General features: G+C 50.9%; 6 protein-coding genes across 6 annotated transcripts; 3 read left to right on the top strand and 3 right to left on the bottom strand.

The window, feature by feature from the left end:
- The first annotated feature begins 4406 nt into the window (after positions 1-4406).
- Positions 4407-7026, top strand: ASPGLDRAFT_47207 (putative pH signal transduction protein PalI). The gene is made up of 2 exons (XM_022546614.1): positions 4407-6242; positions 6295-7026. The coding sequence occupies exons 1-2, from the start codon at positions 4879-4881 to the stop codon at positions 6836-6838; spliced, it is 1908 nt and encodes a 635-aa protein (XP_022401031.1). The 5' UTR covers positions 4407-4878; the 3' UTR covers positions 6839-7026.
- Positions 7027-7726: 700 nt separating this feature from the next.
- On the top strand, positions 7727-9183 carry ASPGLDRAFT_66585 (ferritin-like domain-containing protein; the record flags this gene model as incomplete). The annotated part of the gene is made up of 2 exons (XM_022549032.1): positions 7727-8086; positions 8161-9183. The coding sequence occupies 2 exons, from the start codon at positions 7727-7729 to the stop codon at positions 9181-9183; spliced, it is 1383 nt and encodes a 460-aa protein (XP_022401030.1).
- A 197-nt stretch (positions 9184-9380) lies between these two features.
- ASPGLDRAFT_25788 (DUF3433 domain-containing protein) lies at positions 9381-11765 on the bottom strand (the record flags this gene model as incomplete). Its single annotated transcript, XM_022543508.1, has 2 exons — positions 9381-11659; positions 11717-11765. 2 exons carry the CDS (start codon positions 11763-11765, stop codon positions 9381-9383), a joined length of 2328 nt encoding a protein of 775 aa, XP_022401029.1.
- Positions 11766-12560: 795 nt separating this feature from the next.
- ASPGLDRAFT_47205 (glycoside hydrolase family 55 protein) lies at positions 12561-15546 on the bottom strand. The gene is made up of 4 exons (XM_022546613.1): positions 15075-15546; positions 14725-15023; positions 14244-14665; positions 12561-14194 (listed from the first exon to the last, which is right to left on the bottom strand). Exons 1-4 carry the CDS (start codon positions 15242-15244, stop codon positions 12599-12601), a joined length of 2487 nt encoding a protein of 828 aa, XP_022401028.1. The 5' UTR covers positions 15245-15546; the 3' UTR covers positions 12561-12598.
- Positions 15547-16717: 1171 nt separating this feature from the next.
- On the bottom strand, positions 16718-18960 carry ASPGLDRAFT_47200 (Zn(II)2Cys6 transcription factor). The gene is made up of 4 exons (XM_022546612.1): positions 18704-18960; positions 17975-18655; positions 17786-17926; positions 16718-17737 (listed from the first exon to the last, which is right to left on the bottom strand). The coding sequence occupies exons 1-4, from the start codon at positions 18761-18763 to the stop codon at positions 16943-16945; spliced, it is 1677 nt and encodes a 558-aa protein (XP_022401027.1). The 5' UTR covers positions 18764-18960; the 3' UTR covers positions 16718-16942.
- A 115-nt stretch (positions 18961-19075) lies between these two features.
- ASPGLDRAFT_47199 (phosphotransferase family protein) lies at positions 19076-20663 on the top strand. The gene has a single exon (XM_022546611.1). The coding sequence runs from the start codon at positions 19141-19143 to the stop codon at positions 20500-20502; it is 1362 nt and encodes a 453-aa protein (XP_022401026.1). The 5' UTR covers positions 19076-19140; the 3' UTR covers positions 20503-20663.
- The last annotated feature ends 151 nt before the right edge of the window (positions 20664-20814 follow it).

Genomic DNA, 20814 nt, shown 5'->3' with positions numbered 1-20814 from the left:
CACGGGTTCATGTTAGACTCTGCTGAACCTCTCAGATATTTTGGGCTGAGACCAAAAAGCCAACAGCCTGAGCCTATGAGCTTGGCCGTCTGGGGCTGACTATCTCACTACCTCCTCTCGGTGGCAAGTGCTGGGTCATGTATACTTGACGCTTACTTCGCCTTATCACATTCCCGCTCAATTTATAAATCTCAGGCTTTTAGTGTTTCTGGAACTATATTTCCGGTATCTACTCAAATTGTACTGGGCTTCAAGGGTACGTGTCTTTGATTCGCAAGTTACTTGTGGTTACCCTAAGAACGCTTTTCATGGTCTGCAGTGTTGGATTTGATGGGATCTCGGCCTTCACTTCCCACCATGATCGCTACAAGGCGACAGATATCATCCATACCCATACAACCACATTTGGGAGATTGTCAGTGCTTCTATTATTTTATTTATTCTTTGAGGATTCCGCCATTTACGCTAGAGGTTTGCGGATACCAATTTGATCATCTTGTCGGTGCATGTTGACGACATCCTGCTCCTCGAATCCGTGTCAAGAGCAAAGGTTATCCGATGGTCATGATCCCATTCGCTACTCAAGGTCGCCCATTAGGAACCTTATGGATAATCAAATTTCATGCAGCTACATGTAGCCAACACCCATGAGACGCAATAATGGTCCGGTGAGAAGCAAATCATGCCACAGGGGCTTTTCTCGACTGGCTTGCATAATGCAACCAGTCAAAAAATCTGGGCTGCCCTACTGGACTAGTCAGAAAAAGCGATGTTATTGCACCAAAAAAAAAGCCGCCAATAGGCAGGATCTCCGCGCGCCAGACCCCGATCTTACTCTCCAAATCCCAAGCCAATGAAGATATAGCCCTCGAAGGAGACGGGGTATCACTCAACAACCAGCCAATTTTGCCCATTGATATCTGATAGCTTGGCGGGCTTTGGGGGGGGGGGGGAAGAGAGTGAATAACACCCGGACGAACACAAATATCAAGCCTCGGACGAGTGTTCGGACCGTAACGGCACAGGTGATTGCCTTTTTCTCAATCCTGAAAATGAATGCCATAGCGTGATGAAGGAAGACAGTATATTGGGCTCTCCTTTACTATTTGAAACCTGCGCACCGTCATCTACTCTGAATTAACCGCCTTGCCCTAACTATATTTATCTACTTACGCAGATCCATGGTAGAATTGATTGAGTCTCAGTCATGATATCGATTGGAGAAAGACGCCGCTATACTTCTGCGGTTTCAATAAGGAACACCTGCTCTAGCTCAAATGGTTCTTACACCCTTTGTCGTTACTTCTCCACATATCTTCCATTCTCCCAGCCCTCAGCTTATATAGGAGCACCAACATATCTAAGCGACCAAGAATGCAGAAACCACGACTTGACCCAGGGAAAGTCCAAGGTTTCTTTACCCCAGCAAAAAAATGATGACTGGGACGATCTAGTCCCAGGTGCTATGCCCCAGTCAATCTAATAACATCAGCCTATCCGACTTGCCAGAGGGCTGTCTTGCCTCGGAGGTTTGAGACTACAGGCTCCCAATACGTGGGTTATTGAGGGTACAAGTACCGTTTGGTGAATGCTCTTATAATTCGCTTCTAACGGCTCCTGAGAGGATATGGAATCACGGACGAAATTTGGAAGCAAGCTGGCTGTTGGTTGTATCAGAGACAACTCAGGACCAGGCTGTGTTTAGCGTCCCACGCATCTGGATACGCAGACGACGATAGTGAAGATTCTTATGGCGCAACATACTCGGGGACCTACTTACCTGAGTTGATGTGAACATTTAAGCCCCAAAAAATTGTGGGGAAGCCCGCCAATTCAGACAATGACTAGACTAATGAGACTTAATACTCACTATTCAGGCACTCTTGCCGATAGTTAGACTATGACTATTAATAAGCTTTGCTGAGGCTATATATGCGAAAGCTGCAAGCGAGAATTGGCACTGTTATCGTCAAAGCGTGGACTCGACCTGTGAATCACTTTCTGGAAACCCATGCAAGTAGGCTGTGCTTTGAGGCGGGTTCAACGATACTCGCACGCCCCAAGGCACGTCTTCTAAATCACGGATGCTGTCTCCAAGGAAGCAAATGATATCAACTTGTCGGCATTTACACATGGCCCGAAGTGGACAAAGCACACACAATCGGTGAAGGTGCTATAACATGCCCATAGCCCCAAGGCACGTGGCGTGATGTTCTGGCAGGCTGGTGTTTGCGTTTTGTCTGCTTGATCAGGACAGAGCTAGAAGTTGAATGGCATTGGCATACGAAGAAGAGGCACGAACTTTGCAATTCTGAACCATGAACGAAGCTCCTGTCGACAGAGCTCCCATTTCCGTCGACTACACCGGACAGCAGGAGCCAATCCGCTGCGGCGGGTGACGAAGGCAACGTCGAAGTACTCATTTTGCTGTTTCCGAAGGTTGGAGTCCTCGAGCGCAGTCATGGATATTAAGAATTAGCCGTCGGTGATGTTCGCGGACCGGACTACTGTCAAGCAGCCTACAGGCATGAGCCCGTATCGGATGATTTTTGACCAAGACGTGGTATTGCCTATCGAGCTCGAGGTTCCAACGTGGAACACTCTGGCCTGGGATCGTGTGAGACGCGCTCTCCGTGCATCTAGGGCTCGCATGGGAATAACCGGATACTCAAGAGTGTCCCAGGCGTGCACAACCGGTCCTTAAGTTCCCATGAACGCTACCAGTACCTCAAAAACGAGGGAAACAGTCCTTTACACAGCACCCATATCTCACCGAGCTTTTAACGCCGCACCAGATCTCTAGCAAGAATGTATCTTGCATGGGACCATCTCTTTCTAATGGCTTGGGTTCTGCGCAATCGCAATCACATTCAAAATAGCAACTTGCGACGACGTTCGAACAACGACTCGGTGCTAAGTTCATTTCCGAATTGATTGCGGTATATAGCTGCTCTGGAAAAGGTGCGACACATTTGTACCACCATATGATGGTTTACGAATAGCACTAGCGATGGCGTGTTCAATGGCACGAATAAATCATACCAAGGGCGAATGAGAGACAACATGGCTCGTTCTTCCAGTTTATCGTTAGATTGCCCTCATGGTGCTCTTCGTTCTCTCTATGCCTGCTACAATGAGACGGATACCCGTATCCGACGCATACACGAAATTCCGCCCTCAGCAACCGCGTTGAATATGCACAAGCGAAATCCAACCTCATCCCATACCGAGGAGTGTCCAACTATATGAGCTAACCTGCAAGATCATGAAGAACCACAGGACAGGGTTCATGACTAGGCAGTGGGTACCTGATCACCATTGCTCGCAGCATGGTTCTCGCAGCATACAATAACTACAATCCGCTTGCAACCACATTACACATGCCTATATCGAATTGTCGAGGCAGCGCATATACATCTCATCCCTTCTGTTGAACGATTCATCGCCCAGCCCCGCCAAAATGCCCTGGCAATTCCCCCGCGTCTTATGAACGGAGGATAAACGATCAAGATGATTCGAAACAGTTTAGAGTTCAAACTCCGATGGGCAGGCCAACCGAATCGGAACGGTTCATCGCACGAGTCGGCATAACGGTTTGCCGTGTCTGACCTGGTTGACTCGGACTAAGGTACCTGACCAACACTCCTTGCGCAGTGTTTGCCACTAGTTAGCAAGTGATAATGACAAGCATACTGGGTGGCAGGATGACAGGAACGTGGTGTGATATCATGAGGAATGTGCAATGTCAGATAAAGACTGAAATGCGATGCAGACAATTGATACATTAGCTCTAACAGCCTATCTATCGTACTATCACTTACAGACATGCTATGGAGCGAGTACACGTGCCAACGTAGCCTTTTTTAGCAGCGGGAAATGGCTCGCTTGTGTGCAGATCGGCTCCACGGCAATTAACCAGCCGTTATGTACTCGTACTGTGCAATTGACCGTGTACCACGTAGGAGAGACCTGAGTACTGAGTACATACGAGGTGTTTGAATATCCCGAGAATCAGATCGTATGCACTATAATGGGGAGCGTCAACCACACGCAGGAATGCCAGGCATCTTACAGAGTACAGAGTACACTATTAGATCGCGCAAGCATTCTCCGAAAAGGTTTTCACTCCACATAGACGACGGGTGGAGTACATACATAGTGAGCGTCAGGGGCACGGGCAATGCGAGATGAAACTGTCGAGTGTTTTTAGTGTCCTCGATGTCAGAGTAGGACAGAGACAGTTTCTCTTTGATTGTCGATTCAGTACTCAGTACCGAGCAAGGGAGTCAGGTCTCATTAACACAGAAGATAGAGTAGAGGAGTAGAGCGCCCGGGCGATATTAATCTCCATCACCCGCAGTCTCCCCGGTATCCACGGATTAGAGACCGGGGCAAACGAGTCTTGTCGCTGAGCCACTTCCTGTAGAACTGTAGCATAACTGAGATAACTATTATTGTACTCGGTAGCAAACACTGGTTCAGTGAAAGAAAAGAGAAAAGAACCGTGGAAATCAAGTGGCAACCTGAGGCACCACTCTCGGTCGCACCGTCTGTCAATCTCACTTCTCTCATCTTGGACTATCTTCTCCCTTCTACACACTCTCATACACACACTTTCTCTCTCTCTCTCTCTCTCTCTCTCTCTCTCTTCTCTCAACCCTCTTTTAACTAATTCATTCCTTATATCATTCTTTTCACTCTAACCGCTGGCTTCGGTCGAGTTCCCAACGGCGGCTATTATTCCCCCCCCAATATCGCCCCGGCATGTCACTGCCGTCACTTGAATCCGACTGTGTCGTTCTCTCATTGATTATCTCTCTTTTTTCTCTACTTTGAACTGTTATTCTTTCTTTTCTCTACAGTCTCTAGAGCGTCGCCATGCTGTTCAAACCCGCGACGCCGCTTACTATCCTCCTACTCATTGCCTTTGCCCTTCTGGTGCTGTCGGTTATTTCGACTCCCATTGTTAAACAGATTCCCTTGGCGTCGTTTGACAATGTCGACTACGGCGTCTTTGGCTACTGTAAGGATGGCGTATGTACGGATATTCATATCGGATACACCAGCAGTGATATCTCCAATACCGGCAGTAGTGACTTTAACCTTCCGTCCGGTACTCGAAGGTCGCTCTCGTCCATTCTGATCGTTCACCCTGTCGCCGCCTTCCTCACCCTCATCTGTCTCTGCCTAGCAGCTGCCGCTCATTTCCATGGCCCGTCGCATTCGCCTCGATATCTATTGGCCTTGCTAATCCTCCTGCTGCCAACGCTTCTCGTCAGTCTTCTCGCATTCCTCGTCGACATCTTACTCTTCGTCCCGCATCTGCATTGGGGCGGGTGGATTGTGCTGGTCGCAACCGTCATTCTTGTCGCCTGTGGTGTGGTCACCTGTGCCATGCGTCGTACCCTGGTCAGTCGGAAGGCGAGGAAGAGGCGCATCGCTGAAAATGCCGAAATGAGCGGCGAAAACTACTACAATCGCCAGAATGTGGCCGCTGCGGCACTCGACGATACCAAGCCGGAGATGAATGGTGATACAAAAGAGGCGTATATAACCGGTGGGCCTACAGCTGATGGCCCGACCTTCGCTACTTACCGCACCAACACCCGCGAGAGCGACGATGACCAGACTCCGCTCAATTCGCGAACGCCTGCACCTGCCAACGACTACCCGCTCCCCGATCAGCCTGCGCGCAATGGAATGCCCTACAGCGCCGCCCGTGATGAAGTCGGTAACCCTCTGCCCCCGTCTGGCCCATATGCCGTTGCCGGCCGGGGAGGACCTGCTGAACCTCGAATGATGAACGGTGGCCCACCGCCTGGATTTGCATCGCGCGGACGAGGTGGTTATCCTCCAAGAGGCGGTTATGGCCGTGGAGGCTACGGTCCACCACGAGGAAGAGGGGGTCCCATGGGTCCTATGCGCGGTGGTCCAGTTATGAGGGGACGAGGTGGCTATCGCGGTCCGCCACCAGCTGACTACGGCTACGAGGCCTACGCAGCGCCCGCGCCACGGACTCATCCTACCCCTCCTCCAGCAGAGTATCGGGGAACCTCGCCTGTCTATCGACAACCGTCCCCGGGTATCGGTATGGCCCTGTCAGCAGACGGAGGCCCCATTGGTCAAGCCATTGAGATGACACCGCAACCGAGACGCTCTCCGGGGCCTGATCAAATCCACGCGTTGTCTGTTGATGGGTATCCCGAGCCCACGAGTCCTTCTAGCTTCTATAGCAGGACACCGTAAGCGAAGTTACCTGCCCTGCTGTGTTTATCGTGTGCTAATAGATTACAGATCAACCTACGTTCCAGCACGCGCAGGTTGGACTCAACCTGATAACCGTCTCGGTCCATCACCTTCCCCGGTGTACGAGCATGCCATTCCCGAGCCACTCCGTCCAGCGCAGTCACCTATCCACGCATACGGACCGCCCGATGGCGCGCACCATGCGCGTAATAACTCGGCAGATTACTATGAAGATGTGGATCCACAGTTTGCAGAAAGTCAACCGGCAGTGTCTGCACCACCTCCAGCGCTGCCGTCTGCATTGATGCCCGGGCCTGCTGGTGAGCCTAAACCGGTTGTTGAAGATATCCCCGAGACACCCGGCTCACCTACTGCTAGCGAAATGAGTCACTTTACTTCTATTTCACAGCGCCCTGTGAACCCGCGGTGGCAACCTCCTATGCAGCCAGCTCAGCAGCGCACCAACATGCTGTTGGAAGGCAACCCAGATTTTGATCTGAGCGCTGGTCGACGACGAGGAGGTGCCGGCCCGGGAGGTCGGATGCCAACATTGTCTACGCTTCGGGAGGTTACAAGATACCCAATTCCTTGATTACGTTTCTTTATGATAACCTTTGTTTACTTCTCTATTGGGAGGCTTGGCCGGGAGTTTGGAGTTGGAGACGGTTCTTTCACTTAAATATTTTCTTTGTTGGGTCGGAACCGGGTCAGGGACCATGGTGTGTACAGGTTACTACAGTACAGAATTGATTAATGCACAGATATGTGTACCTTTGCAACTTCATTTTCGGACTTACATAGTAGATCGACGAGCTGCTGGACCAAGCCATGCAATGGTGATTTCTCGGGCGACTCGGCCGATTGATAAGAAGACCATCTGGAACACGATCTGCAGGTAGGCCATTCCGAGCGGAGTCTCGGCCTGTCATAGCATGCAGAGCATGTACCAGGAAGAGTACGGAGTATGTACACACTTACATCTCCCGCGGGATCGTTGTGCTTGTTATCAATACCATGCACTCCGAAACATGCTCAGCTGGGCCGGCGGAAACCTGTCAAATGTCATCCGGCATCGGATGTGACAAACCCAGTCATCCCACCGTCAATCATCAACTTTGATAAAAGCTATACCACATCGAGTATCAGCACTCTGATACATAGGTCTTTTCGACGTGAATCGACTGTTCGACTTATTAACCCAACCCCCCCCCCCCAGGCAGTGACGTCATTGTTGAAACAAGCACACTAGTATAGTGTATAGGATGTTCGATTGGTGTGCTTGGGATACTTAGTAACAGGTTTCTCGAGGATTCAGTATGTGGGATGATCGCTGCCATGCGAGCAGGATGGGTTGGGTTGTCGGGTCGTTTCCGGGTCGTACGCTGCCCTGCCCTGATGCATATAAAACCCGTCATATCCTGCCAGGTACACCCCAGATCAACTACTTACCAACAGCCAACAAGCAACAGCAACAACCAAAATGCTCCCAAAACACCACCTCCTCCCCCTCCTGGGTCTATCCCATCACGCCCTCGCCCTTCCCAAACCCTCCGCCTCCACCACAAACATCATCTCCAGTGTATCCTTGTCCGGCCCCCCCGCCGTCTCCCACCCAACCTCCCTCCCGCACACCCCCTACAGCGGCACGCCCACGACAACCGGTGCCTTGAGCGCGTCGTCGGTCCTTGGATCCTCAGTTGCGCCGGGGGCTACTGATTACCCGAGTGATGGGGAGTTGCATGAGGCTGAACCGGCGCCGTATACTCCTGCGGGAGGCGTCGGGACGGGTGGCGAGGAGCCGGTCTATAATGCGAAGAGTGATTTTGATTTTGAATCTTTGGTATTTCTCCCTGAATTTGATTGCGTTACGCAAGAGTATATACTGATGATGATGATGATGATGATGATGTGAAGGCACTAGCAACATACCAAGAATACATCGAATTGGACCTTTTCCACGACGGCCTAGCCAAGTTTTCCGTCGAAGATTTCGAAAAAGCAGGTCTAACCGCCGAAGACCGCTTCCTAATTGAATTCATGGCGGACCAAGAAGTCGGCCATGCAACAATGCTAACCAACATCCTTGGTCCCGACGCAGCCCCCAAACAATGTACTTATAACTACCCCTACACCACCGTCTGGGAGTTCCTCGATTTCTCCCAAAAACTGACTCGATTTGGTGAATCTGGTGTTTATGGGTTCCTGGGACATTTGGATTCGCGTGAGGCTGCTACGCTGCTTACACAGAGTATCACCACCGAGGCAAGACAGCAGATGGTGTTCAGGCAGTTTGAGGGGCTTTTCCCGATGCCGGTTTGGTTTGAGGTTGGAATTCCGCAGTCGTGGGCGTGGACACTCCTAGCACCATACATTTCCTCCTGTCCTGAGGGACAAACCCGTCTGGCGTGGCAGAACTTCCCTGCCCTGACGATCGACAACCAACCAAACCCCAGCCGGATCGATGGTAGCAAGGCATTCAATGAGGTGTTGGAGCCGGGGATGAATACACTTCAACAAGTCACCGGCGACGAGTCTTGTCTTGGATCTGATACGCAGGGCGAATCCTGCACCCCAGCAATAACTCACAACCGCACAAACCCCCTCTCCTACCCCGGCCGCGAAGTCTATCTCTCTTGGGACGTCCCCGGAAAGCCCGTCGGCCCCAACAACTCCTACGTGACCTCTTCTCAAGCTTCCGACCCCAAGTTTGTGGCGTGGGCTACACAGCTCAACGTTACTTATTCGCCGTTGGAGATGTTGAATAAGACGAGCGGGAAGACCGTGCAGCCTGATTTGAGTACGTATGTGGGCGATCCGGCGATCAACGGGACTATGTTTTTGGCTGTTGTTGATGAGGATTTGTACGTGACACCGTTTAATTTTAGTGCTGTTAATGAGCATGTTGTGGCGGGGCCGGCTTTGTATCAGTCTGGTTAGTGGGGTTTTACTGGTATTATGGATGTGTATAGATAGATCAGCTGGTATATGTGGAAGAATTAAGTTGTCATGACAGTTTTGTTTGGTATCATCGTCGAATAAGCGTAAACAAACATAAACATCATATCATGTACAATCTCATCATCATTATCATCATTATCATCATCATCATCACCAATTAATCATGATCACCCAAATCAAACAACACCACCTTCTCTCCCAACCCTCTCAACCCTAAACCCCCCAAACCCATACCTCGCCTCAACGTCCCCATCCCCCGACCTAACCCTCCGCACCAAATCCTCCTTACACGTAACCACCCCATCCCCATCACCCAGTAACGAATTTGAACTCCGATACAGAAAACTAACAACCTCCCCCACCGTCCCAACCCCATGTGGCAAACCCCTCTTCCGTCCCGGCCACATAACCGCCAACGAAAGCACATAGACCCCGCAAAAAGCAACCAGCGCATAAAACGCAGACATCAGCGAAGTCATCCGTATCGAGTGATCGCTGGGATAGTAGAGCGCTGTGAATATACCCCCCGCGAGAATGGGGATGGAGAGGGATATCGTGCTGACGAGTGAAATGACCGCGACTTTGAAGTGTTTGTTTGTTAGGGCTTTGGGTGTGATTATGAATGGGAGGTCGGAGGGGTAGGATAGGAGGATTGAGTGTTTTGTGGGTGCGCCTGATAGTGAGGAGAAGGAGGCATAGGGTTGGACAGCGCGAAAATACAAATCGACGTGCTGGTATGCGAGGAAGAAGATATTCCCGATAAGCGCGGGGACGAAACTGTATACGAAGTTTGATGCTGAGAAGCCGTTTTCCGAGGGAAGGGTGTGGAGGCGTGGCGGGAAGCCGTTTGCGATGGCGGAGTGCAGGAAACTGGCGATTAGGAAGGCTGTGTAGAGCGCGGCGACGAGGATGGTTATGATTGTTAGGGGGATAGGGCGAAGGAACCAGGGGGTCCAGCGGGGTGTTTTGGGGGTGGGGGGGTTGGATTCGAGGTCGGTTGGTTTTGGTTGTTGTTGTTGTTGTTGTTGTTGGTGGTGGTGGCCAGTGTTTTTGGGTGGGTGGTTGTGCATGGGAGCGTCTTCCTCGCCGATGCCGTAGAACAGGACATCCTTCTTCCCCGACAGTTTCCAGTATCCCAGTCGTAGGACCCTCGGTTCGAGGACTTTGCTCATATCCGGTGCGGTTTCGGTACCCTCAAACTCATGCATGATATTCGACCGCTGGATCATCGGGATTAAATCCGCGATACTCGTCGGATCCCATAGAAGCCCCGACCAAGCGCGCGCAAAGCGGATTAGGAGTACCGTCAGGCCTATCGTGAGTAGTCCGTATACCGAGACGATTGTCCACCCGATAGATTGCACGGATGTCCACCGGAATCTTCCCTGTGCTGTTTCCTGGCCGTCAATGGTGTAGGCGTACCATTTTACCTGGAAGATGCAGCTGAGTAGTGGGATAGCGAAGAAATTCGCGAGCCAGATAGTGAACAGCGAGAAACCGATCAATGGCTCTCCGTGGAGGAAATGCGATATGTCGGGGAGGAGGTAGTTCCGCGGAAGCAGTGGGAGGTTTTGGAGAACACGGGTGAGTTTCCGCTCAGACGCCATGATGGCAAATGGCATGATACGGTATACAGCAACCTGCACGACAAACAGCCACAAAACGAGGATAGCGGCTAGAATCTGCGGCAGAAACTGGAAGACAAAGTACCGCGATCCACTTTGACCATCGTAATCCCAAAGTCCCTGGCGCTTCTTGGACCAGACGTTGCAGAACGATACTCCGGCGATCATGAGGAGACAGCAGAGGATGAGTAGGGCTAGGGCCCAGGGGCGGAGGGTTGGCGGGATGTAGTCGAGGGGTGGGTATAGGGGGCTGTTTTCGGGGGGATCCGTGGCGATAAAGGTCTTGTGTGCGAGGGTTGTCATGGAACTTGTGGAGCTTTGGACGGATCGCGATGGTGAGGGTTCTCGCTGCTGTTGTTGTTGTTGCTGGGACGGCGATGGCAATGTCCCCAGACGGGTAAAACAACCCCGTTCCTCATCCCAAATAAAGCCATCCGGACGTTCTCCAGCAGAGCCCTGTCCCATCGCATCCTCCTCCTCTTCCTCCTCCTCATCCCGCGTGAGATGGTTAATCGCATACCGAATATGCGGCAAATCACCCTCCATCCACATAGAGTTATCCCACCCATTCCCATTTCTACTAGTCCTCGCCCTCACCCTCCTCGGTGTCTCCTCCCCAAGCAACGGCCCATGCTCCCCAATCGCACCCATCCTAGGGACACCCACGCCCGGCGACGAGGCCCGCGATGTAGGCCCAGAAACTGGTGTCGCATACCGCATCACGCCCTCCCTGCTGCTGGCGGAGTTGGAGGCTGTCGAGGGGAAGGAGTAGTAGTCGTCTGAGGCGGCTTCAGAGCGTTGCTCGAAGTATTGGTATTGGGGGCGGCTTGCTGTATTCAATTAGCATCCTGTATACTAACTGTGCTGTATGGTGTGGAAGGGCTTACAGCTAACGGTCCTCAGACTGACATTTCCCGGCTGCGGCGCGGCATTCATGACGGGGACCGAGGAATGCGAAGATTAAATATTAAAAAATTAGACAAATAAAAGTGAATGGCTGACAGCTCCGGTTCCAGCTCCGACACCAGCAGCAGCAGTATGCGAGGGCATGGGCGTCCCAGCGAAAAACTGGCCTGCCACAACGCTAGGCAAGGGAAGCTCAGTTAAAAAAAAAAAAAAAAAACTATAAATTCTCAAAACATTTAAAGTCAGGATGAAAATTAAGCTGTCACGCAGGAAAATCAGTGTTATATCGGGGGGCTGGGTGGGCTACACCGTATTGTACAGAGTACTCCGTTTACCCACAGCCAGCCACCCAGCCACCATATAAATGGAAACAAAGACAAAGCGACAAACAGCTTATTTTGTGGCCCAACAAGACATCATTCTGGTGGGAAAAAAGGAAGGCGACATGGCTGTAATTGATTGGATGTGGGAATACCTCCGATCGTGCATGCTCTGTGCGGTGCATTGGTGCCAGCGCAGTGCCGGAGGGCGGAAGTGAAGCTGCCCAAGATACGGTGCTTTTATTCGGCGACTTAATTATGTGTGTTATGGAGAATATGACAGAGAAGGAAGATATCTAGCGAATGGCGTTGTTTCCGAACTACGGCAGAGTTCCGAGATGCTGGTGGACTAAACGGTACATGCTGTTAACTAAAAAAAGAAATAACAAAGTTGCAGACGCTAAGAATAGATCAATTATGTCAATTAGTCTATTGCATCTACTTCGCGGCCGATATGTCTGTGTCGATGTATATACACCAATGCCTATGCCCATTCTGTCCTCACCTCCCATACCCTATAACCTATACTCACACCATGACCGGCTACACATTATACAGATAAGCAGCAATAACACCTCCCCATCCACCAGCATTAGTATCTTCCTTCGCAATAACCCTCCCCTCCTCAAGAACGATATTCTCTGTACTCTTCGTATTCGTCCCATACAGATACACCTGCTTCGAATCGGTGACCTGGATCGCATTCTGCTGACACTTGCCGTCGCAGTCGCCGTTGTTGTTGAAGAATACCCAGTTACATCCACCGTACAGGAACAGGTTTCTGGAACTGGTGATGATTTCGAAGAAGCCCATTCGGCAGAGTGCGTCGCCAGCAGCGCAATGCTTGAATTGCGGGTCGAGGCTTGTAAGGCTGTTTTGCCATGGTTGGGGTGCGAGGGCGTTTCCTGGACCTTGCCAGTATGCCGACTCGCTTTGTTGCATTGCTGAGAAGACGTTCTCTGCGCGGTTGAAGTTGTACTGGTATAGCGCGTGGTGTTCAAATCCAGTTCCAACAAGCCAAGTGCCCTTGGTAGCTTCAACGAGCAATCCACGTCCCGTCGCGATAGTCTGCGGATTCTGGCCATCAAGGTCGTGATCAGCCGTCCAGCCCCAGACGTTCTCAAGGTATGCAGAGGAGCTGCTAGTAAGATGCAAGAGACCCCAAGCCGCTTTGCAGATATCAGGCGTGGAGGTACATTTTTTTTGCACTTGCGAGCCGACAGCGCCGCCAATGCGGAAGTGCGTGTTCCACATGCCAACGTCGCCGGGGGATTTGCCCGCCATGTTGATTTCGACCATCTTGCAGCCAGGCAGGACGTCTGCGACGGTGAACAGCATGTCGCTGATCTGAGCGAGACCAGTGTCGCCAGGGTATCCGACGCGGATCATGGCTCGGGGGGAGTGCTCGTCCATGAACTTGTGTCCGGCGCCGCTGATTGCACTACCGAAGGCATCGCCGATAATTCTTGTGCCATCGGGGATGATAATCGTGTCCGTGACGACGTACGTTCCTGCAGGGAAGTAAATGAGCTTGCAGCCCGCGTGCATGGTCAGGATCTTGTTGATGTTATCCGTGTCATCGGTCGACCCGTCACCGTACACCGGTGCGCCCTCGACAGATTTGATGTTGACGACTTGCTCCGCGGTGTATTTCTCGTAGGTCGGCGGCTTCGTGGTGAAGTAGTTGGTGGATCCTGACAGAAGGGCAGCGGTGCGTATGGTCGAGCCGGTGCGGCCTTTGGCGTGGTATTTTGTGGGATCGCCGGGGTAGTACAGGTTGCCATGTACCCAGGTCTGCCAGACGCTGCCTGTGAGGACAACTTCGTCGCCCAATTTGACCGTCGTGCCCGAGTTTTGCACGTTGTCCAGGATGATCGAGTTCGCTGCGTTGCCTGAGTCTCCGGAGACGATGAAGTTCTCTAGGCCATTGGCCGTGCTGTCGATGACAGTCAGAGATCCAGAAGTACCGCTAGCATCGATACCAAGCGCGCCATTTTCGAATGAACATCCCAGGAAGACGATATCAGTGCCTCCGGTGACAACGCCGGTCTTCGTGCCTTGGAACTGCAAACCCTTGAACACCCATTGCTGACCAGCCAGGCTCATACCGATATTTCCTCCTTGGAAGATGAGATCGTTCTACTTCAGTCAGCACCGCCATCCTATTCGACAACGCACAGGGACTCACCAAAATGATATTACTATTATAATCAAACTCCGTCGTCATCCCAACATGCCCCTCAGCACCCTGCGGCATCCGGAACACCACATTCGTCAACTGCGTCGCCTGGCTAACCGTCCAGTCAAGAAGCACCATCCGTCTATTCGGATCCACACCCGTCGAGTCGATAACCACGTTCTTAATTCCGATGTAGAAGTTAATCGTGCCACCGAAGTTCGGGTCCTTGGCGTAGACGATGTGGTCTGTAGCGAAGTTGTTCTTTGCTTTGAGGACGGGTGGGTTCTTGGGATCTCCCACGATTACCGTGCCGATGTAGAGCTGTAGACCATTTTCCAGGAGATATGTTCCGCCGGGGAGGTAGATGATGGCTGGTTGACCGGTGCTACCCATGGAGTGGGAGTTGCGGCTGGGGCCGTTCTTCGGGCCCTCTGTACATCGTTAATTCTCCACACCTCAAATCAATTTAGTTATTCATATAGGTGCATACCATCAATAGCAGCCTGAATCGCCGCACTCGCGTCCACACTCCCCGTGTTATCCGCCCCATAGTCATTGACCACATTCCGGAAAACAGTGTACTGATCCTTAAACTGTCCCTGCAAGAACGACGACTCCCCGTTATGCTCGATCTCCTCATACCAGTATTTGTTCGACCACTGGCCACTCGAGGAGCACTGCGCCTCACCTTCAGCGACCATCAACGTCCGGTGGCTTTCGGAGTCGTGCGAGCTAGGCTTCGTCTCCCAGGGGCGTTTTTTGTGGTCTTGTACGGTGTATGGGATGCCGCTGTTTTCGTTAGTACATAGTAAGCGATAAAGAGGGAGGGAAGGGGCATACACAGGATGCGGGACATAGTCCAGCGGCGGGAAGTACTTGATACTCGTCTTGCCGTGTCCTTCGTGCGGATCGTGGGGATGGCCTGCCTCCGATGCAAGAACATGCTTGCTACATAGAAGCAGACCTAGCACCGATGTGTAGAGGCGGAGGGAAGCGCGGGAAAAGGCCATCTTCAACTATGACCCCAAGCAATCCAATCAACAAGATCCAAGTTCCTCATCTATCTCAATTCATCGAGTTCAATATGTGTATATATATCGGTGGTCGGTGGTGATAGATCAAAACCCAACTGGACCACGCAGACAAACCGTCAAACAGACGGTCCAGCAAAGTCAGATGCAAAGATCAAGGATCAAAAGAGACAGATAAAGATAAAGCAGAGAAAGTGAAAGAGTGGAAAAAGGGAGAGAAAAAAAGAATGAGAGCCTTAGAAAGGGGCCGGATCCACGAGCCATTCTTCGTAGCATTCCATACAGAAACAGGACGGAGGCAGCCTGTCAACCGGCAGTGACGAATTCCAACGAATAGCGGTCGCGCGGGTGATTATCTGCGGATGGTCTACATACTTACGGTAGATTCTCTTGGTTGTTGTGTGTATAGAGTGTGTGTATGGGATCACCGATACTAGCCGAAAGTTATAGATATACAACGGCACAAACCAAATAAACAGGAAAACAAAATAAGCATATTAGTAGTATCTCAATGGAAAAGACTAATCCCAAATCATTACTCCCAGCTCAGCCATGCCTCCTCACTGCCATCCACATACCAGAGCCCTAGCAAGGAGGTTTAAACACACTAACCCAAGTACGTCAAAAAGGTACGTAGCAAGGGATTTCAATTTCCGCATTTATTTTAAGCTCTTCCTTCACCCAGAAATGCTCGTCTTGATTCATATTAAAGCCAAGGGCTAGCCATCGCTGCTTTCGGCGTTCTGCAGACCCTATCACCCACCCTGAGACAATACTAACCATGTAGCATGATCACCGAGAGTATTACCGTGATGATTACCATGGCCGGATGATCACGAAATAACCCGATCTAACCGTCCATTTCGCACGAGGACCCTGATAGACCCAGTCAGCACATTTCGAATCTCACTGCAGCACATGCAAGTGTAATAATCCAGACTAACCTCCGCATGTTCCCCGCGCCGCCAATGCCGAACCCTACATAACGCTCTTTTACCGCCACGGTTTTGGTCTTGGCCTTTGCCTTGGGAGGTTCTTGGATGCGTGGATATTCGCCTGCGAATCGGATTTGAGCTGAAATATCTTGGCTTTGGGTTTGCTGGACATTCTCGAGGTATTTGTAGGTGATTGTGGACTCTTGGGAATCGGAATCAGAGTCGGATTCGGGATCCGAGAGGAGGGCGTATTGTCTTTCTTCATCGGAGGATTTTGATTCAGACTTCCGGAGGAATATAGCTTTGAGGTCGAGGAAAGAGAAGGGGATACAAGATCTCCGGATGTTTGGCATTGTTGTAGCCGGGTATATCGAGATAGGAACTATATTTGAACCCGTTCCTCGGGTGAGCGATAGATTGAGTGAACTACCCCACAAGAAAGGGCAAATGATTTACGAAGACCAATCCGGATTCAAAGCCCGTGATGGGTTATATAAATCAGGGTAGATTGTTCGGCGGTCGCTCATGTGCGACTATTTTGACTCGTAGTGGCAATTGCAGTCTGTTTCCTGTCGGTTGCACATGTACACGGTGCGTATCTTGTCTTGGGAATAGGGGAAAATATGAAAACTGTTGACTGGTGTTATCGTGTTCAGGAGATGAGTCGACGAATTATTTTATTGTATTATGTTCAACGAACCCCCCTTCAGGGTCGACATGTACATATTCCCAAAAAGGTTAGCTATACAGGCGCAGTAGCCCCAAAATTGTAGATCTGCAATATCCTCTGCATCTGTCCCCGAATCCACATCAAATGCTCCTCACTCAAGCAAAGCCCCGACGTACACAGATTGCCCAAGAACGTTATCAGAAACCACCCGCCCAGCAGTGGCGCCGTCTGCTGATGTCCATGCGTGACTGGCCTCCCTTCTGCCTCGGGGTACTCGACCTTATATGGGTTCAACTGGACGGATTCCATCTGGCTGCCAAGAAGAAAGGGGACGCAGGCGCAGATGTCCATTGCGAGAGATTGGATGGTGGCTTCGGCGGTGGTTTTCAAAGTTAGGGTGTCCTGGTTTGAGGACGGTATAGGTTGGGTACCAGTGTCGGTGAGCATGCGTAGACAGCTGAGGATGATCTTCTGTACCACGATTCGCGAGTCGCGGTACGAGTTCCATGTTGCTGCTACCCATAAATCCGAGTAGCAGTCACATCGATCATTGAAAACACCCACCACGCGGACGGATTGGGGTATCATAGTGGCGGGACTAGGGAGCCAATTCGGTGGTACGGTATGAACCCAGTTAACAAGTTTGGCATCCAGTTCTTGGGCTTGTGACATAAGGTGCAGGATTTCAAATTCGGTTATTTGTAACGGAGGTCTTGATGCGAGTGATTCCCATGCTAATCGGAGATTCACCAGTCCGGAAGAGGCCATCTGCAATTGTTCTGGTGCTGTCTGGGCTATTGGTGCAGTGAGTGGCCAGACCTTTGGTGTTGGGACCATTGGGTGGGCTAAACCCATTGACGTTCGGATCTATTTATTCATTAACATGAAATTGGAGGGTAAAGAGGCTATACCTACCACTTCGTGCTCAACACCATCCGCCAATAATCTGCACGAAGGCGAGTCCAATTGTTCAGGTCTCCTGCTATTGATCAATGCAATAGCTCCGCGTAAATGATCTCGAGGAGGCAATTGTCGATCTCGTTTAGAGACGAAATCCTGATCTTGTTAGACAAAGGAAATGAACAGGTTGAAACTAGAACCAACCTCATATAATGAAAGTAAAAGAACAGTTAATAGAATCTCGTTCAAATTCCCATCAATATCTGTCTGTAACATTTCACGCGTCTTCCGAAGGGCTCTGAGAAATGAGTGCTCAGCCAACTGGAGTGAATTTCGCTCGCCGGTCCAAGCAGCCACGGAAAAGGCAGAAACTGCGAGTAAGCTCAGATGCACAGACGACCCGGCTTGCGTCTCAGAATAGAACTGAGGAAGGAGATCCAGGAAGCCATTGCTGATTTGAGGATCCTTGGGGAGATAAAGATACGAATTGAAAAATAATGGGATCACTGTATCCTCCATAGGCGGGTAGATACTGCGAGGAATAGAGACATTGAAAGTCGTGGCCGGTGGAACCGGAGAAACCAGCCGGGAAATCTCTAGTGTATTGGAAATAGAGTCACTGGAGGTCGAAACTGGTGAAACCGAAGAGGCTGGTGCCTCTGGTGTACGGGAAATATCAACGATAGTAGATATCGAGCCCTCCGATGACGAAGGTCTCTCTGGCACGATTGCCTTTGAAGCAGGAGACTGCTTGCCTGGGGCACCCTTTTTCCTGCGCTGAAAGGCTGTTTGCCCTCTTAGCGCGACATCTAGTGGATGCTGGTATCCGGGACAAGTCCGACCAGTCCGGACACAGGCCCTACAATGCGGACGGGCCTCGTCGCACTGCAGCTGTTAGCCCCGGTCTATTCAACTGACAACGTGATGACATACTTTGATCCGTCTCTGACGGCAATTCTGGCACCCGGTACTAGGCTTTCCCCCATAAACCATTCTGAATGACTCGGGTTTCCGGTATAGAGGAGGATGGTCATCCGATAATCATAAGGTCAGGTTTAGATATTCTGTTGCCTGATCAGGATCGTCGTCTCCGTTGCCAATTTGCATGGCACACTGTCACGATTAATATCAAGCCATTCATGTCAGAATATATAGAAACACAGCCACCACAGCCAGCAATGGTGTAGTCCTTATCATCGTGTGAAAAGACGAAGTCGGGATTACCCCGGATGTTTCCAAGAATAGACTAGCGTTGCCACAGCCGCGTGCCTGCTGACTCAGCAAGCACATTCTCATGCCTGAGGTAGAGGGCACTACTTTTCATCCCTTTTTCTTATCAATCTGACGATCAAAAAAACCGTTATGCCGTTATGGACTTTGATCATCTCGCCGAGCAAGAATCCCAACGAATATTCAAAAGATGGATCCAACACCTCGTTAAAAATTCTTCGGAGACGCTGGTTACCAAGCTAGCCCTTCAACACCGGCCTGGTATACCAGTTTCAACAACACGGTTCTCCCATGGTGCCTTCAACTTTTGCTACCAAGTCGCTTACGAGGACGGATGTCGCGTTCTGGTCCGGTTCACGGCACTGGGCCGAGCCGTGTTCCGGCACGAGAAGGTTCAGGATGAGGTTGCCATTATGAGATATTTAGCTGAGAATACGCCGATACCCATTCCCACCGTACTGGGCTCCGGGAGGTGTGCGGTTGGGCCCTACGTCGTCATGACCCTTTTAGAGGGTAACTTGCTGTCGAGGTATCTCAGGGATCCGATGAAACAGATCGAGACGTTGAATCTGCATATTTCCGAGTGTGCGTTGAAGAAGGCATATCGCGATATAGCTGATATCGTCCTTGAGCTGTCCAAACCGGAATTCTCGTTCATCGGAGCCCTGAGACAGGATAAATCGGGCGACTGGTCTGTACACAAAAGGCCGTTGACGTTTAATATGAACCGGATAGCGCAGTTCTCCAACATTCCGCCTAGCGCATTTGCGGAAGACCGGTTCAGCAACGCGGCCGATTACTTCGAAGAACTCGCCAAACAGCATCTATACCATCTCGAGTACCAGCGCAATGATGCGGTGATGAACGAACAAGACTGTCGAAAGAAGTATGTGGCTCGCTGTCTGTTCCGCAGAATATCAAGAAAGGTGTCCAAGGAACACCGCCATGGCCCTTTCCGGTTATTCTGTGACGACTTCAGACCAGACAATATTCTGGTCGACCAATCGAAGCTTGAGATTATCGGCGCTTTCGACTGGGAGTGGTCATACGCTGCTCCTGCGGAATTCACCCACGCTGCGCCCTGGTGGCTGCTACTCGAGCGCCCAGAAGACTGGGAAATGAACCTCGATCACTTCCTAGAGCGCTACATGCCTCGACTCTCCATATTCCTGGAGGCACTCCGAGAGTGCGAATCCAGGAAGATTTGCGAGGACTCGCTCTTAGAAGAGCAATGTCTCTCAGACGCCATGGAAGACTCCATGGAAAACGGGCTATTCTGGTTTTGCCTCGCGGCAAGACACGGCGCCATGTTTGATGAGATCTACTGGGCTTACCTCGACCAAAGATATTTCGGGCCATTTACTACACTTGAAGACCGGATGCGTCTCCTGAGTGATGAAGAACGGATGAACCTCGATGGCTTTGTGCAGCGCAAATTGCGGCAGTCAAGCGAGGGGACCTTGGAAACCCATCTAAGCATCGATGAAATTGCTGAGCTGTAGGCACCTGCCTACTATAATTTTCCATTTTGCTGCTCTCGAGCACGAGAGCATGCGTGTATTACTACTTTACTCTGTATATTAGCATGTCTCTACTCATACCCAGATTGATACCAAGCGATACTTAATATATTTCGGGAATTTTGTCACCTGCGAACCCCATTTACTTGACCATCCTAGAGAATGCTTCTCTTCCTCTCATTCTCAATCGTAGTTTCTTTACAAATATCGAACAGTATGAAAATGCCAGGCCGTTATACCACGTGACTACACGCTAAACCCATTCTGGACTGTAGATCCGGAGCAGATCGCGGG

Source organism: Aspergillus glaucus (genome assembly GCF_001890805.1).
Source record: "Aspergillus glaucus CBS 516.65 unplaced genomic scaffold ASPGLscaffold_10, whole genome shotgun sequence".
NCBI classification, from domain to species: Eukaryota; Fungi; Ascomycota; class Eurotiomycetes; order Eurotiales; family Aspergillaceae; genus Aspergillus; species Aspergillus glaucus.
The sequence above is the reverse complement of the archived record's forward strand: the minus strand, read 5'-3'. Positions and strand labels throughout refer to the sequence as shown.

What these genes read in the sequence shown, in the direction of transcription:
- ASPGLDRAFT_47199 (XM_022546611.1), top strand. Translation starts at nt 19,141, where the DNA reads ATGGACTTTGATCATCTCGCCGAGCAAGAATCCCAACGAATATTCAAA.
- ASPGLDRAFT_47205 (XM_022546613.1), bottom strand. Translation starts at nt 15,244, where the DNA reads ATGGCCTTTTCCCGCGCTTCCCTCCGCCTCTACACATCGGTGCTAGGT. An exon ending in GATTCAGGCTGCTATTGATG is followed by an intron (nt 14,666 to 14,724) that starts GTATGCACCTAT and finishes AACGATGTACAG; the next exon opens with AGGGCCCGAAGAACGGCCCC. An exon ending in ATAATAGTAATATCATTTTG is followed by an intron (nt 14,195 to 14,243) that starts GTGAGTCCCTGT and finishes TGACTGAAGTAG; the next exon opens with AACGATCTCATCTTCCAAGG.
- ASPGLDRAFT_47200 (XM_022546612.1), bottom strand. Translation starts at nt 18,763, where the DNA reads ATGGTTTATGGGGGAAAGCCTAGTACCGGGTGCCAGAATTGCCGTCAG. An exon ending in GCCGTCAGAGACGGATCAAA is followed by an intron (nt 18,656 to 18,703) that starts GTATGTCATCAC and finishes TAACAGCTGCAG; the next exon opens with TGCGACGAGGCCCGTCCGCA. An exon ending in ATGGTGTTGAGCACGAAGTG is followed by an intron (nt 17,738 to 17,785) that starts GTAGGTATAGCC and finishes ATGAATAAATAG; the next exon opens with ATCCGAACGTCAATGGGTTT.
- ASPGLDRAFT_47207 (XM_022546614.1), top strand. Translation starts at nt 4,879, where the DNA reads ATGCTGTTCAAACCCGCGACGCCGCTTACTATCCTCCTACTCATTGCC. An exon ending in AGCTTCTATAGCAGGACACC is followed by an intron (nt 6,243 to 6,294) that starts GTAAGCGAAGTT and finishes AATAGATTACAG; the next exon opens with ATCAACCTACGTTCCAGCAC.